The sequence below is a fragment of the Grammomys surdaster genome, unplaced genomic scaffold, assembly GCF_004785775.1.
Source record: "Grammomys surdaster isolate TR1022 unplaced genomic scaffold, NIH_TR_1.0 125919, whole genome shotgun sequence".
Classification (NCBI taxonomy): domain Eukaryota; kingdom Metazoa; phylum Chordata; class Mammalia; order Rodentia; family Muridae; genus Grammomys; species Grammomys surdaster.
Window position 1 is genome coordinate 150,251 of NW_021620743.1, and position 11,725 is coordinate 161,975.

At 37.6% G+C, this 11,725-nt stretch overlaps 1 protein-coding gene across 1 annotated transcript; it reads right to left on the minus strand.

Moving 5' to 3' along the window:
* Positions 1-1,154: 1,154 nt before the first annotated feature.
* Positions 1,155-2,102, minus strand: LOC114608494 (olfactory receptor 4A16-like). The gene has a single exon (XM_028752456.1). It carries the CDS (start codon positions 2,100-2,102, stop codon positions 1,155-1,157), a length of 948 nt encoding a protein of 315 aa, XP_028608289.1.
* Positions 2,103-11,725: the final 9,623 nt, after the last annotated feature.

Genomic DNA, 11,725 nt, shown 5'->3' on the forward strand with positions numbered 1-11,725 from the left:
TCTCTCTCTCTCTCTCTCTCTCTCTCTCTCTCTCTCTCTCTCTCTCTCGACAATTGTCTAAGCAGTTCTCTCTTGCTATTCTGAAAAATTCCCTAGGCAGCTCAGATAATAAGCCCAGTCTTTTATTTTACGTATCAATCCAATCATTTACTTCAGGTTTCCTTTTGGTTATCCTAAGAATCAGCGTCCTGTGACCCTGCCCCTTAATTCTTAGGAAACAGTAAGACACATTTTCCTTTAACCTTCCAAAAGGATTTAGAGGTCTGCCTGCCTCTGTTAAGCTCAGATAAGATAACTGGGTGGGACCCATTCCTGAAATTACCATTTCTACTACACCTGTGCCTAACAAGTATTAGGCTGGCTGACCTTGAATTCAGGAATCTGCCTGCCTTTGTATCTTTCTGACAAGTTAACTCCTTCATGCAGCTACATTTGTTCCTTTAGCTTCGAGAAGCACCTCATACAATTCACATTACATCCTTATTTTTTGCATAGTTGAGAAATTATATATTTTAGAACTCATGTTTTTAGAGTTCTTTTTGACAGCCTTAAGGGCTGTCCTGAAGGTCCCAGAGTTTATCATTTTGCTGAGACACCAGCCACATCTTTGCCCCCTGGACTTGTGCTGTCTGGTTATCATGGAGTCATTAAAGTTAACAGGGAACACATTCCTTAAAAGAGGAATGCAAAATATGTACATTATTATACAAACAAACCTCATACCCAAGGCTGCCACTGACGCTCATAGAGATCCACATCTGCTGCCCCTGTCCCAGCAGCAGGAACCATGTCACTCTGTCCCTAACAAGGCCATGCCAGACTCAGTACTCATAGGGAACATTTTTGTTTGATTCATACCAGTATTTTAAAGATAGTGTGTTTTCCAATTTTATAAAACACACATTCTTGTAAGTTATAAATTGAATAAAATTTAAATGTTTTCAAGGACAACGTAGTTTTGTAATCTACTTATCTAAGTAGAATTATTTTTATAATCTTCTGTAATTAGATTTATCATAAAATAAAATAGGTATCAACAATATCTATTAAAGTGTTAATATTGTATTAATAACTGTTAATAAAATAAATGGACAACAGTATCATTTGTTAATGTCTACTGGCTGTCTATTACTTAAGAAATACAACAGATGTTCTCAATGTGGGGAGTGCACTCTTACTCTGCCTGTAGTTGATGTTTTACACCAGAGTTTTTGCATTGCATTTTTCATCTCTGAATTTCTCAGAGTATATATTAAAGGGTTCAGCATGGGAGTGATAACTGTAAAAACCACACTTATTGACTTATCAATGGGAAAGTTAGACACTGGCCTAACATAAATGAAAATGCAGGGGACAAAAAAAAGCACAACCACAGTGATGTGGGAGCTGCAGGTAGACAAGGCTTTGCGTCTCCCTTCCTGACTGTAGTTTTTAAGAGAGTTTAGGATGAATGCATAGGAGATTAAGAGAAGAATAAAAATGACCATACAGATTGCTCCACCATTCGCAACCACAGTAAGACCAATGAAGTAAGTGTCACTGCATGCAAGTCTCAGTAGTGGGTACATGTCACAGATAAAGTGGTCAATGATATTGGGTCCACAGAAAGGAAGATTAGACACAAAAGCAAGTTGAATCACAGAGTGTGCAAACCCACCAACCCAGGCTACCACCAACAAAAGGATGCAAATCTGCCGATTCATGATGGTCAAATAGTGAAGGGGCTTACAGATGGCCACATAGCGATCATAGGCCATCACCACCAGGAGGAAGACCTCAGCACCACCAAATAAGTGCTCAGTAAAGAGTTGGCCCATGCAAGCTGTGAATGAGATAGTCTTTTTGTCAGAAAGTAAGTCCATAATCAACTTGGGTGATGTGGAAGTGGAATAAACAGCATCCATGATTGACAGATAAGCAAGGAAGAAGTACATTGGCGAATCCAAGGAGGGGCTGCCAATTACTGTGGCCACAATAAGCAGGTTGCCCACCATTGTTACAATGTAGATGAGTAAAAACATAACAAACAACGCTTTCTGTCCAGTTGGATCCTGAGTGAGTCCCAGGAGGATAAATTCTGTGACATTTTTTCTCTGTCCCATTTAAATATATTTGGATTGTTTCTCAGTGGAAAACTCAGGAAAATAGGATCTGCAATGATAGAATGAAAAAGACCATGAATCTATTCTATTCTGAAGCATATCTTTATCTTCTACAGTAGAGAACATGCAGGAAACATTTAGTAGCGTCTATTCAGGTCCTCATCTAACCAGCAAAATAGACTCCCCTTAGAAATTTTGCGTTCCTCAGATTTCATTTTAAGCATTATAATTAATGTCACTGACTCTAAATCTTCATAAATCAAATGAGAACCAAGCCACAATAAGCAAAAAAGGAATTCTTCCTTCCAACAAACCCATTTCTTAGGGATCACAGTTATCTACAAATATATGAAAAGATCTATCAGTTCTTTGAACTGATAGAGTTGTATCTGTCAACAGGTATAGAAAATATATGTATAAATAAGATCTGTATATCACCAAAATTCACATCTTATTGAAATATCTCACTGTATATATTAGGCAGTCAATCATTAACGTCTTAAGGGATGCTCAGTCTTTTGACTCACTCATTGAATTTAAAGATACTGGATAAAATAACCAAAACCTTCAACAGACAAGATGTACTGGGACAAGATGGTGGCACAGAACTTGTGGGAGTGGCCAATCTATAATTGGTTCAACAAAAGCTGATGCTATGAGAGGGAACCCACACCTGATACTGTGGATAGCCAGGAATTAGAAGTTGGTCAGCCCAGGATCCCAGGATAGATCCAAATATGATTGGCAAAAATTTAAAAAAAATCAGTAAAGTAATTCCTAATGAAATTTTGCTATTCTCATAATCAGTGCTGATTGTCATCTGAGGCCATTATCAGTCAACTCGTGGGAGCAGATGCAGAGATCCACATCCAAACTCTAGACAAAGCCAGAGGAATCCTACAGAAAAGGGAAAGGAAAAATTCTAGAACAAAAAGGGTTGAGGACATCATGAGAACATGTCATACAGAATCAACTAAGCAGGGCAGATAGGGGTTTACTGAGAGTGACACAACAATCCCAGAGCCTTAAGAAGATAGAGTTTCTACTGATCAATGAAATTATTGTTTAATTATGAAGTTATTTGTATAGCCAGTAAAGACTTATATTTGATCTATAGTTTATTGTGTCAATTATCAAGTATTTTGCAGCAAAAAATTGAAGAATATTCTCAACGTGCTTTTAAGTTAAAGTCTTAATATCTTTAAAATATTAATGCCGATTATTATGAATATTTTTTTCTCAAAGAGCAAGGAGGAGTACTGGGAAGGTAGGAGATGATGGAAGAGAGAAATGTTGTAACTATAATCTTAAATATAAAAGTAAAATAATGTGTTTTCTCAAAATAAAATATGCATGAACAAAATGACCACATTGGTTTTTCTAATAATAATTTTAAATATATATTTAGTTAACACAAGTTCCATGCTATCTTGAGCACGAGTTTGTCTCTGAATACATACAAATGTGCTTGTTTAGGGCATTTAGGTCAAATAACTTTCAAGGTCATGGAAGAGATTTTTTCTTTTACATTGTATTATGGTTATTAAGACATATTTTTTTCTAATTCACATATCTAAAACAAATTACATGTTAATATATTGGGCAAAATATAATATCTCATAAAAATATAAGTTGCTAAACTGACTGGTTTTTCTGTTATATATTTAGTATAAATCCTTTGTTGTTGTCAATACGAAAATTAAATATCTGTCAAATAAAAAGCTAAAACAGACTCTGTGTGGTATTTTTCAATTAAATTCTGTGTTTGGTAAATTTGCTATTGAATTCAGATGCCCCCAGAGAGAATATGTGGTGTTTTAGTCATTTGTTGTATTTCAAGGTATCATAGAAATTTATTTTGCAACATTCTCAGTTATTTTGTAAATGTAAATTTTGGGACTTGTCCTGGGTTTATAAAATTAATGTTTCTTTCATATTTGTAGCTATGGTATGATAATAAAATACATGAATAACTTATGAGTAGGTCTAGAAATAATTGTAATTGGTGACTATTTTAATATTTGGAAACTAGCTTACCATTAGCTCAATCTTCTAGAGAGGTATAAAACAGCCAAGTGAATGTCTCTTATATAAAATCACCATTTACTGTATAACAGGAGATAAAAATCCTTATCTGCTAAGAAACAAAAGCTTCTTGGAGAAATAAAGATATATGTTTTCATTGCTGTGCAAAAATGTGGAATATTATTTCATATATCAAATATACAAACTCAAAATTTAGCAACACAATTTTTCCTTAAAAAGTAACACAAAGTTTTCTTTCAGTCATTTCTTGTGAAACAATGAAAACTGACTATGCTGTGAGTATTCATGATTGATTTGTTTAAATTTACTGGATAAGTGTTAGTCCCTGTATTTACCAAGCCAAAACTTCAAGTTAATTTCTTAGAAATGATGACTGAGGTTTTCCATAAGTATAAGCAACTTTCTCTTTTATTTTCAAGAATCATTTTTTAGGAAATACTTCTTCCTTATGAAGTAGAATACCTATTTCTATATCTGCACAATTTCACCAAGGAAATTCAAAGCTTACACAAAATTCTGAGAGTAGTCATAGATGAGAAGAGAGCATGCTAGTCTGAGGACTGGGGTCCAACTAAGGCATCCTCTTGCGTATACAGAATAAAGTTCTCAAAATGCCCCCAGGCCATTCTACATGAAGAGCAACTCCTTTTATATGTGCAGATACACCCTATGGCTTTTACATCATCACTAGTTTAACATTAAAAGACAAGAGACTGCAATCATCATAGATCTATTCATTAGACTATTTGGAACAAATTCAAATTCAGCAAGCTCTTGCAAACAAGTTTCTTCCCTGGTCAAGTCCCTAGAGGAAAGAGGGCTACCAAGAGATTCTCACTTATTTGTGAAATAATGAACCTATATGATGAATTGAAAAATTCTGATCTGCAATGATTGATAATATATGAATTGTAAATGATCAAATATTTAGTAAGTCCAATAGTATTTAGAACATTCTGAAGGAGACAGCATGCCCATCCTCCCCTCCAACCACCAAGCATACAATGCCATTCCTCCGTGAGTCTCACTCCAACTAAGAAGCTTTGTGTATAAAGCCAGAGAACTCAGAACTTTAGCCTGCAGGAGTGGTGTCTAGCTTTTCAGAAGACACTCTGTGTAAATTGTGCACTGTTAGACTGTAGGCTTTAGTTAATCTCTGACTCTGTGTCAGAAGAAGTTGTAAGTATATTTATGGTGTCAGTCATTTCACTTTTTTCAGTATACTATGAGTTGAATTATGAATTGTATAACAAAGTGAAGACAGGGAAAACAATTCTTTTTCAGTACATGTACAATGTCTGAAAGGCTTCCACTGTTATTCCTTTATTTTGGCACTCCATATGCTCCAGTGAACAGATATAGTGTGCTTAGATAGACACTGGATCTTTGATGTCATAAATACCCATATAAACAAGCTTCATTACAAGTTGTTTGTTTTCAACTTACCAAATAAATGAAATAAAACCATCAATCCCAAAAGTTATATGTATTTCTTCTAAGTTAAAAACTAAGCACTGTGAAACATTTAATTCTGTAAAAAAAAATATCAAGACATAAAGTCATCATGATACAAATTATCATTACAGAATTACTAGATAATAGGTATCCAGAAGAAATGTAGCTATAAAAAGTAAAAAATTATATTTGGAGTTGCTATACTTATCTAATTTTTTTCTGACAACTCGAAAACTGACTATTTCAGAATGGATCACTTGAAGTTGTTTAATGGATGCAATTTCCTAAGTCTCTCCAAACTGAATTCAAAGAAGTACTAATGCTTCTTTTAATCTGAGTGAAGTGAAAGTGTTTGTAGATCATATGATGCCTACACCAGGTCAAAATTGAAATTTGTCTGCTTCTTCAAGAAAAATATTTGGAGAGTATTATCATAGTACATTGCCTCCAATATGCCAGATTCATGATAATTCTCTATAACCCAGATCTGGCACCACTCCAGAATACTAGAAAGAGATTATGTGTTTGTCACTTATGAAATTAAAAAGAACATTTCTCAGTACAAAATATCAAAAAGGAACAATAAAGAGAGATAATGAGATGAAGTCAAAAAAGCCTTACAAACAAAAGAGTTGATGACCTGTAGGGTTGCAGTTGTCCTAGAAACAACAAAATGAATTCACTGTCTGCAAAGAAGTGGACTCTATAAACAACCAGGCTTGATTTGTCTGTAGATTTGCTTTATATACCAGATCTGTCATTCAAGTAAAAAACTAAATATGTGGAACAAAAAGTGTGACTGAAAAATAGAGTAAGGAAAACATATTATAGATAATGCAGATAAAAAGAACAAGTTATTTAAAGATGAACTTAAACTGTAAAAATCTGTAAATCACCAGGGATATTAATGAATTTTTTAAGTTTAAATACTAAAAACTGTATTAGTTAAAACGAAGAATTCAATATTTAGATTTAACGGTAGATTTCAAGTGCACAATAGAGAAAGAAATAGTTTTAAAATAATATATGAGGTTTTTTTAAATTAATCATTCCATTTGGTTACATCTCAAATGATATCCCACTTCTTGGTTACCTCTCCACAAACCCCCTTCCACATCCACTCTCTCCCCCCTCCCCTTTGCCTCCATTAGTATGCTCCTCTACCCAATCACCCTCTCTCACCCCAACGCTCCAGCAACCCCTACACAGGGGCATCAAACCTCCACAGAACCATGGGCCTCCTCTCCAATTGCTGTCAGACAAGGCCATCCTCTGGTACATATGTATCTGGTGTCTGTACACACCTTGGTGGGTGGTCTAGTCTCTGAGAGCACTGGGTGGTCTGGTCAGCTGATGTTGTTCTTGGTATGGGGTTGCAATCCCCCACTGCTCCTCAAGTCCTTCTGCCAGTCCCCCCATGGGGTCCCTGAGCTCAATCTGATGGTTGGCTCCAAGTATTCACATCTGCATTGGTCAGTTGCTGGCCAGATCTCCCAAGGAGCAAGAACAGCAGGTTCCTGTCAGTAAGCACCTCTTTTTTTTTAATTAATTTATTTTTTTCAAATCGTAATTCATTCACACAGGGGTTATAAACACAGAAAGGCAGGACTTGGGGAAGGGGATGACACTGGTGAGTGGGTGTTCAGGGGGAATACAGGTATCTTTCAGAACAGGGTATTGGCTGGGTGAGGGTTCAGGGGATAGGTCACTATGACTCTGCCTATGACTCACTTGTCCTTATCTAAGTTGGTATTGTCTGCCAAGGCTACCTATTTACAAGATCTATGACTCCTCAGGCTGGAGTCATGACTTTTTTCCATGAAAGCTGCCTGTTTACAATAGTTTATAGCCATCTGTTTCAATGTTTTTCCACAGAGACCCAAGACTTGGTGTTAGTATACATGTATGACAGGCTTATTGCTGATTTTAGGCCTATGGTTGATTTTAGGCCTTCAGTGTGTAAGCAGGGATGTCCCTGACATCTCCTCCCTTCTCTAAGTATAGAAGGGCTGTGGAAATTCTAATCTTGTGGAGGAGGGTATAGAGGCCTGACCTCCAGTAATTGAAGGGGACCTTGTAATGGCTCCGGTCCCCTGTCGTTGTCCAGTGATGCATGAGGGCCATACCCATCCCAATGTCTTTTTCCTGGAGAGGGGATACTTTTGACATCAACCCCTATGCAGTCAGGCTTGTCCCTCAGGGAACCCAGAGAGATATTTTTAACTTTTATTTATATTCCCTTGTAGTGCTTAGCCTCACAGCCTAAGCAAGAATTCAGATCGCCAGTCAGAGGGGTTTCTGGGTGGCCCCTCTCTGCTTGGTCTAGGGGCAGAAGTCCCCTCTTTTAGGTTGGGTGGAGATGGGTTTTGGGAACACCCTGTATAAAGTAACAACCTCAGACCTTTGAAGGGCCATTGACAAGAACATCAAACAGCTAGAGATTGACATCACTAATCTGAAGAAATCCCTCGTTTCGCTGTCTGAGGAAACCTCCAAAAACCGCAAAGATCCTTATTGGACTTGATTTACTCTATTACAATAGAAAAGGCTGTGTACAGCTCTTGACTGTGTACAGCCCTTAAAGAAGAATGTTGCCTTTACATAGACAAGACAGGGAGGGTTAAAGAGAGCATGAAATAGATCAGAGAAGCCCCTGAGAAAAGTCAGAGAGAAAAAGAGAAAGATGAGTGCTGGTACAAGAATTGGTTTTCAGCCTCTCCATGGTTGTCAACCCTACTTCCTCCCATCTTGGGACCATTATTTGGGCTATTTTTGCCTATTTCTGCTGGTCGTTGGGTCTCAAATAGGCTGACTAACTCTGTGAAGCAACATATAAATAATTTGGTAGCAAAACCTATTCAGATACATTATCATAAGTTAGCTATGCAGGACAACGAGACTCAGTAGGCACCTCTTACAGCAACAATGTAGGGTTTGTTGTCTGCATACAGGATGGATTCCCCAGGTGGGACAATCTCTGGATGACCCTTCCTTCAGTTTGTGCTCCATTTTTTTTGTCCCTTTTCTTCCTTTGGACTGGAACATTTCTGGATTAAAAACTTTGAGATGAGTGGGTGCCCCTATCCCTTAACCTCTGGCTGTGCCGATCTGCTGGAGGTGGTCTCTACAGGTTCTATCTCTCCCTTTTTTGCTCATTTCGGCTAAAGTCATCCCCATTAGGTCCTGGGAGCCTCTCTTTTCCCTGGTGTCTGGGACCCTCCAGTGGTTATACCCAGTTCCTCACCCCCAACCCCTGTCTGTATTTGTTTTCCTGACCCTCTATACCTGTCTCTCTCTCATCCCTTCCAATACTTGAAGATGCCCTCTTATTTTCTCCCCCAACTGCTCCCTCCCAGGTCACCGTCTCCCTCCACCTCCCACAATGATCCTGTTACCCCCCTCAAGGCAGCATTCTTGAGCATCCACACCCTGGCCTTCTTTCCTCCTAAGCTCATGTGGTCTATGAGTTGAATCATTAGCATTGTGAGATTTTCTGTTAATATCCACTTACCAATGAGTACATATCATGTGTGTTCTTTTGTGTCTGAATTACCTCATCCTGGGAGGAACTGAACTAGAAACTCATTTGAAAGTCTCCTTACTGAGAATGGGCTTTCATCTTACAGCTGTCAAATGAAGGCCTGATCAATGGGAGGAATTCATCCCTGGTACAATAAACCTACCCAACGACCCAAGACTGGTGAGGTGACAGACAGAGGAGAACTGACTAATGCCAGTTTCCTAAATTACTGTAATCTCTAACTACATTCTTTTTCTTTTTTTTTATTGGACATTTTATTTACATTTCAGATGTTATCCCCTTACCCTGTTCCCCCACACACACACCCAAGAACCCCTATCCCATCCCCCCTCCTCCTGCTTCCATGAGGATGTGCCTCCCCCACACCCCCACTCCCACCTCCCCACCCTCTAATTCCCCCACACTTGGCATCCAGCCTTCATGGGACGAAGGATCTCCTCTCCCACCTATGCCCACAAGGCCATCCTCCCCTACATAAACAGCTGGAGCCATGGGTCCCTCCCTATGTTCTGGTGGTTTAGACCCTGGGAGCTATGGTTGGTTGGCATTGTTGGTCTCCTCATGGGGCTGTAAACCATTTCATTCTAAATAATTACCTGTGTACCCAAAGATTAGTGTAGCTCTTGCTCCTCAGCAAAGAAGCCTCTTTTTATACCAGGTGGAGAAAACTAGAGAGGTGTGTAAATCTTTAAAGTCACTGTAGCATGCCAGCCCCAATTGAGAAATGTGCAATGCAAACCCCTACACTGAAGGCTCAAAGAATTCATGGAAAATGAGTCAGAAAGATAAGTCCTAGGCACAAGATGTCTCAATCTAGATATATTCCCTAGACATGAGAAGGAACATTCACCCATGAAAACTGAACTCTGTAGTTTGTTTGAGCAAAACTTGTATGACAACACCACTTTTCTTGCTAACATAGATGGGGAAAATTCCACAAAGTTTCCCCCTGCCCCTAGATGAAGAAGAAGTGATTAGTAGCTGCTGACAGAGGGATAGTCAGTTTTGTTTAGGGAAGACCTTCCATGTAAATTTCCCAATCCCAAATGGCCAGCTCTGAACATACGAAGAAATAAATAATGCCAAATCTACTCAGTGAGTTTATACACACACACACACACACACACACACACACACCACACACACACACACAGAAAAGGGTCATGAATCTGAGGGTAGGTAGGGGGGATGGGAGGAGTTGGACAGGGATGATGGAAATTCAGCACTCATGTATGAAGATATCTAAAAATATTTTATCTAAAAAAGAAAAATAAATTTAAGAAATTCTTTATTATGCCATTGGTATATTTACTATGCATTTATCTCAGCTCCTTCAGTCATGTGGTTGGGAATTTTGATTATAGCACATAGTTCTTGAATATGGTGGTCCTATTTAATTTTCTTCTAAATCTTAGAACACAGCACTCTCAACCTTGCCCACCATATATGATATTCTTCTGCTTGGTGGAGACTGTTGGTAATATTTTCTTTGTGATTTTCATTTGCCTTATTTAGTTTTCTCATGTCAAATATTTACTTTTTTCATTTTTTATTTCCTTGCTGGACTTTCACGTTGATTTTGTCACCCATTTTGCTGATATTTTCTCCTTTGCTAACCTTCTTCACTATAGCATGAACAAAATCATCTGATTATTTGTGTCTGTTTTCAGGTCATTGATCATTTTACTAGATTTTAAAAATATTGCCATCTTTACCAATTTCAGTATCTTTTAGTTTAGACGTTGAGAAATCACAGTCATTTGAAAAGGTCATGTTGCCCTGTTTTTCATTGTTCTTGCTTCTTTGTTCTGTGATTTGCTCATATTTTGATTTGGAAAATGTTTTGGCTAGCTTTCTTTCTTTCTTTCTTTCTTTCTTTCTTTCTTTCTTTTTTTCTTTCTTGATTTTTGTTTGTTTGTTCGTTTTGGAAGTCAGTAGTGGAAACTTCTTATTGGACAGCCTTTTCAATGCTTTTAATTAGCAATTAGTTGCATGTGAAAACATATAATCATGGGATTTAGAAGAACCAATGCATTACAATGCAAGAATAATCAATTTGCAAAATCAATCAATTGAACATACTGAGTGAGTTGGAAATTAAAACTTTCTGTTCAATTCAATAACTACAGAAAATGAGGAGCTATTAGATATACTATAGGCATCTACTTTATATCTTTTCATTTATATATACAATACATTGTGAGCTTGGCTTTTCGCTCCACAAACTCTTCCCAGAAACCCCACCACCTCCTGACCTATCCAACTGCATAATCTCTGTATCTCTTTTTAGAAAACAGTCAAAATATGATATGAAAAAATATAAATAGAGTCAGCATGATGTGAAAAAATATATAAATAGAGTCACTCTAAGTACAAAGGAGGGAGGTACTGTCCTAACAAGATATCTTTCTTTGTTAAGCAAAACCTCCACTGCCAGATATTGGTTATATCTGGTTTACTCATTAATCAAAGAAGTTCCTTGAAAAACCCCAAACAACTCAGGCTGTTGCCAAAGCTATTGGTTGCTCTCCATAAACTGATTCAAGGCCCTATTACTGAAAACAACACTACATATCTCATT